This window comes from Nansenia antarctica, assembly GCF_963989245.1.
Source record: "Nansenia antarctica genome assembly, chromosome: 11".
Classification (NCBI taxonomy): domain Eukaryota; kingdom Metazoa; phylum Chordata; class Actinopteri; order Argentiniformes; family Microstomatidae; genus Nansenia; species Nansenia antarctica.
This window is the reverse complement of record NC_137681.1, coordinates 8,868,335-8,873,511: the sequence shown is the minus strand read 5'-3', so window position 1 is coordinate 8,873,511 and position 5,177 is coordinate 8,868,335. Positions and strand designations below refer to the sequence as shown.

The window sequence follows — 5,177 nt, the reverse complement described above, 5'->3', positions numbered from 1 at the left end:
ATGTCTTACCGTCCTGGGTGATGTGGGACCAGTCAATGATGATCTTGTTGGCCTTCTTCCTCTTGTTGGGAGGGGCGGGTGCCGAGAGAGGCATGACTGCAGTCTGGGGAGGGGCGGGACAGAAAGAGACAGTCACTCCAACACACCAATCACAGACAGAAGGTCACTCTCACCCTCCAATCACAGAGAGGCGGGTCGTCTCACAACACCAAATAGCTCGACAGCAGAGAGTTCACTAGTTAAGAAAAAGGCAAGGAGGGGTGATACCAGTCAAAACAGAGCAGGAAGGTTCTGCAGATGCGACTGGTATCAAAATCGCTAGACCGACCCCAGTAGCCCATTGAGCTAAAGTTTAAGTCGGTTTCTATTGTGTTATGGCTACAGGCTGGGGCTATGGTTAGATGTATGGTCTACGATCTAATTCCTGGGTCACACAAGTGAGTCACACAGCACAAGACACAGTGCTCTGGGGACTCTTGGTTAATGTAATTGCGTCACCTCTGCTGTAATTGAAACTCATTTCCCAGACCTGAACCCAATCCTCTGAAGCTCGCTATTTTTACACCCATGTTCGACACTACAGCGCTGAGAGGCACTGTCATCAATATGACACACACCTACACATACTTTACACACACACACACATCCTGTGTACACACACACACACACACACACACACATACACACACATATACTCAAAGTCCACTATCCCCAGGATAAAAAAGAACAGGGATTGAGCAGCAGACTGAGGGATTTGCGGACCCCCAGGGTGGGATTTTGGGAAAGCCTTCCCCAGGCCGCGGGTCCGAGGGTCCGGCTCCTGTTACCCTCCGGCAGAGGGGCGCTACTGAGCCTCTCGCCATTCCTCTTTTAGCTTCTCCAAAGGACAGCTGAGCGGGAACGCCATCAGTCAGCACATTCCCAAACAGACAGATCCTGAAACACCCCGCTCCTCCGGTGGGACTCACCAGCATACATACTGTAGGCGCCTGGCCCAGGGAGCAAGCCAGGATAACTAGCCTGGGAGTTTCCCAACAATAAAAAAATAAACATACAAATAAAATGCCCCCCCATCCACCACCAACCCCAGGAAGACTAGCTAATGTCATGGCATTAGCTAATGGGGATCCTAATAAACAAACAAACAATCAAACCAACACTACTACTTTGAAGCAAAGTCAAGCACCGATGCTCTCATACTGCACATACTGTGACACGTTCCTAGCCTAGAACAGCGTTATGTCAAACTGATGGGAGAGGATCAGGAGAAATGAACGAGTAGACAGTCCGTCAATTTATATTCCAACTCCCTGATTCATTGTACAAATCTGCCTGCTACTGGTGGCTCCCTAGTGTATGTACTGTAGTCTGAGAAGATGAGTCCACAGCCTCAACAACATATCATGCCTACATATCATAACAACATATCATGACCACATATCTATCATGCTTACAGCTCCATAAATATGAATGTGAATGTTTATATCCTGTAAGCTGTCACAGCAGGAGAAGATGATATCACGCCACCAGGCATAGCCTAACCTAGCACATCCTAACCTAGCATAGCCTAACCTAGCACATCCTAACCTAGCATAGCCTAACCTAACACATCTTTACCTATCATAGCCTAACCTAGCACATCCTAACCTAACATAGTCTAACCTAGCACATCCATAGTCTAACCTAGCACATCCTAACCTAGCACACCCTAACCTATCATAGTCTAACCTAGCACATCCTAACCTAACACATCCTAACCTAACACATCCTAACCTAACACATCTTAACCTAACACATCCTAACCCAACACATCCTAACCTAGCACATCCTAACCCAACACAGCCCGGCCCAGCGTCCTGGGCCCGGAGTCTGAGAATACCCCCAGACCAACCTCAGTCCATCCCCACCGCCCACCCACAGCATTAATGATCAATCACAAGGCAAGAAATCAATCGTTATGACCATATAAACCACAGACATGGAAGGCGTGTCTGCGTGTGGGCATGCATGCGTGTCTTTGTGTGTCTGTGTGAGCATGTGAGTGGGTGGGTGTGTCTGAGAGTGTGCGTGTGAGCGTGCGTGTGTGTGTGCGTGTGAGCGATGATGTGAGTCACCTGGCCTTACCTAAGACCCAGGAATCCTCAGTAGTAAAAAGCGGGGGGAAAGAGGTCCCTGCAGGAGGTCAGAGGGAGAGGAGGTATTCCAGGTAGATTTGGGAGTCCCAGGGCGTCTGTCAGTGACTCACCTCCTCTAAACTTCAGAGAGAGTGAAACCCTACCGTTGGGGCTACAGCAGAGCTATGGACCAGAGTGGGAGGGGGAGGGGGAAGGGGGGTGGGGGGGCCAGAGGGGGGGGGGTGAGAGGTCCAGGGTTCAGGGGCACTGATATTGTGTTGCAGGTGCTCCTTGGTTCCTATCTATAGACCGATGGAGAGTAGGGTCGTCTTCCGGGGGGGGGACAAGGGGGCGAGATGGACAAGGTAGAGATGGGGTGGAAGGTAACTGCCGCCCTTCTCTCCCTCTCTCTCTGTTTGTCCAACCTTTAGGCTGGATTAGCGGCTGTAGGCCTGTGGTGTGGGAACAGGAACAGGTGTGTGTGTGTGTCCTCATGTTCTCGGTCACACAGTGTGTACAAACGTCTCTGTGACTGAGAGAGGGGATGGGAAAGAGAGGGAGGTAGGGCGAGCGGGTGGCTGAGCATCACCAGACAGAGACATGACTTGCTGTATGTGTTATATGTCACTTGAAGACCCACCCTAACCCTATTCTTACACTTCAAGGCCTGACTCCTAACCCTCACCCTCACCTCTTCATTTGGCCTTCAGAATGCCGACATCGTGTGTCTCATGACAGAGAACCGGCTACAGCCGGGTTCGGACACTCTGCCCAAAATGGAGGTCGTCTATTGTAATCACATTGTAAAAAGCCGATAGCATTAAGAATTAAACTCTCAGCCAAATACCTTGGGATTAACAGATCTAAAAATAGGTGGGGTGCGCGTGGTAGTCAGTGTACTGTATCAGCGAGTGAGTGTTTGTGTGTGTGTGTGTGTGCGTCCATGCGTGCGTGTGTGTGTGTGTGTGTGTGTGTGTGAAAGATAAATAATAATAATAATAATAATAACTTGTTATTTGTATAGATAAATAGATAGTATTGTACGTATAGATAGATAGTATGTATAGATAGATAGAGAGGTAGCCTATGCTCCAAAGTGGTCAGGTGCCAGAAGACTGAGGGTAATACCAGTAATCGGAACTAGGAGTGTAGCCCCCAGCGATGTCTCAGTGATAATGATGACATAATGATTCTAGAACACTTTTATTTAACTCAGAAAGTTCTCTCAATTGTATGCAGCTTGGCGGTTCCCACCTGGGTGACGCCTGGCCTTGGAAGCCATTTTGCGGAAGAACACTCACCACACCTCGCCTGGGTTCAACCCCGGCTAAAGTTAGAGGCTAAAGTTAGTGCTCTCTGTCACCTGATCCACCGAGGGTCAGAGGTCAGATCCTGGTTGGGTTTCACAGCTCAGGTGACTGTCAGGACACGGCTGACTGAGGAATGGAAGCCGTGAAATTTACAGCCAGCTTCTGATTTAGCTCTGCTATTTAACAATGACTAGTCATAAACGGGACAGGAAGGGGAATACCATCTTAGCCATCTGACATGGGATTGTCGGTATAAATATTCCCCCCATAAAACCTACGATGAAACTCGGGTGTAAGGGCAACGCTCTTAGGTGTGAATTACGTAACAGTGCCCCACTGTGGTTGAATGTTGTAACAGGATGGAAGAATCTGCACATTCACCTTTCCCTCAGATTGAACAGAACTCTGAAGGAATGAGGTTTGAGATCAGAAAGAAGGAGGGATTAGACAGAAAGAGAAGCCCAAAAAAGAAAGAAAGGAAGAGAGAGAGAGAGAGAGAGAGAGAGAGAGAGAGAGAGAAGGAAAGGAGACAAAGAGATCAGGAGAGGGGTATGACGTAGGCGACACAGGAAGAAGAGACAGACAGACAGCTGGAGAGAGCCATGTCTATTTTTATTCAGCAGCACCTCTCTGTCATACAGAAATACAGCTAATCAGACATATTCGGAAAGCTCGTCTTTCACATCAACAATCTGACATCTAAACTAACAACCTCCCCCTCTACACCGCCCCCCCTCCCCCTCCCCTCCCTCCCACCCCTCCACCCCTGTGCACTTCACCCTGTGGAAAAAGTCTACAGAAGAATGAAAGAAAACACATACTGTTGCTGAGTGTACTAATGCGCCATACTCACATGTATACGAAGCGCAAAGAAAACTGGTTATCTTTCATTAATAATAATGGCTATATTAATGAAACAGTACAAATGTTTATGAAAGATGCATGGCAGAAACCAAACCTAGTCAAACATCATGGGGATGGGATGGTAATGGCAGCCAACAGCGTGTAGCCTAGCCTAGCCTACTTTATATATAGCCTAGCCTAGCCTTAGTCTAGCCTAGACACTGAGTCCATCTTGACCGAAACCAGATCAGCAGATTACTTAACAGTTTTGTTCCATCTCTCCTGTTCAGGATCTCTCTCTCTCTCTCTCTCCTCTTCTCTCATTCTCTTCTCTCCTTCCACAGGCTTGTCTTTAGCACATCCTCCACACATCTATCATGAGAACAACTTCTCTTTTTTTTCTCAATAAGGAAATATAAACAGGTCCACATCATCAACAGCGATATCGTTTTATCTCTCTTTCCAGCCATCTTTGTCTGCCATTTTCTCGTGAATTCATTTCTCTGCCATGAATCACTATCTAACATTTGTGTTTTCATTAACATTCATAGATTGCAACAGACATGTACTGTATCCTCATGAAGCATAGCAAAAAAAAAAAAGATACAATTATCAGGAAAGGAAAGTGATGAGAAAGATGACTTCATGTAGTGGATCTTAACTTGATGTCGGGGGTTGTAATTGTGTCAACAACAAAATCAAGAAAACCATGTGAGAGAATGTCCAAATCCCCCCCCCCCCCCCCCCCCCGACACTGAAATGCTTCAATTCCTAGTTCTGTGCTGGCCATGCCTACTAGATACAAGCAAAATCATCAAATAAATGATCATAGATAATATTATTATCTGGTCTCCTCTAGTCTTCTAGAAGAGCTGGTCTCTCTTCTCTCTCTTCTCTCTCTGGTGTCTCT

At 47.2% G+C, this 5,177-nt stretch overlaps 1 protein-coding gene across 1 annotated transcript in view; it reads right to left on the bottom strand.

Annotated features, from left to right (window-relative positions):
• Window positions 1-94, bottom strand: part of LOC308167547 (myozenin-1-like) — a gene marked incomplete at both ends in the record, with an annotated part of 3,721 nt that extends 3,627 nt beyond the window's left edge. Inside the window, 1 exon segment of the mRNA XM_080541964.1 lies at window positions 10-94. Coding sequence (XP_080398090.1) covers window positions 10-94 — 85 coding nt within the window.
• Between the last annotated feature and the right edge of the window lie 5,083 nt (window positions 95-5,177).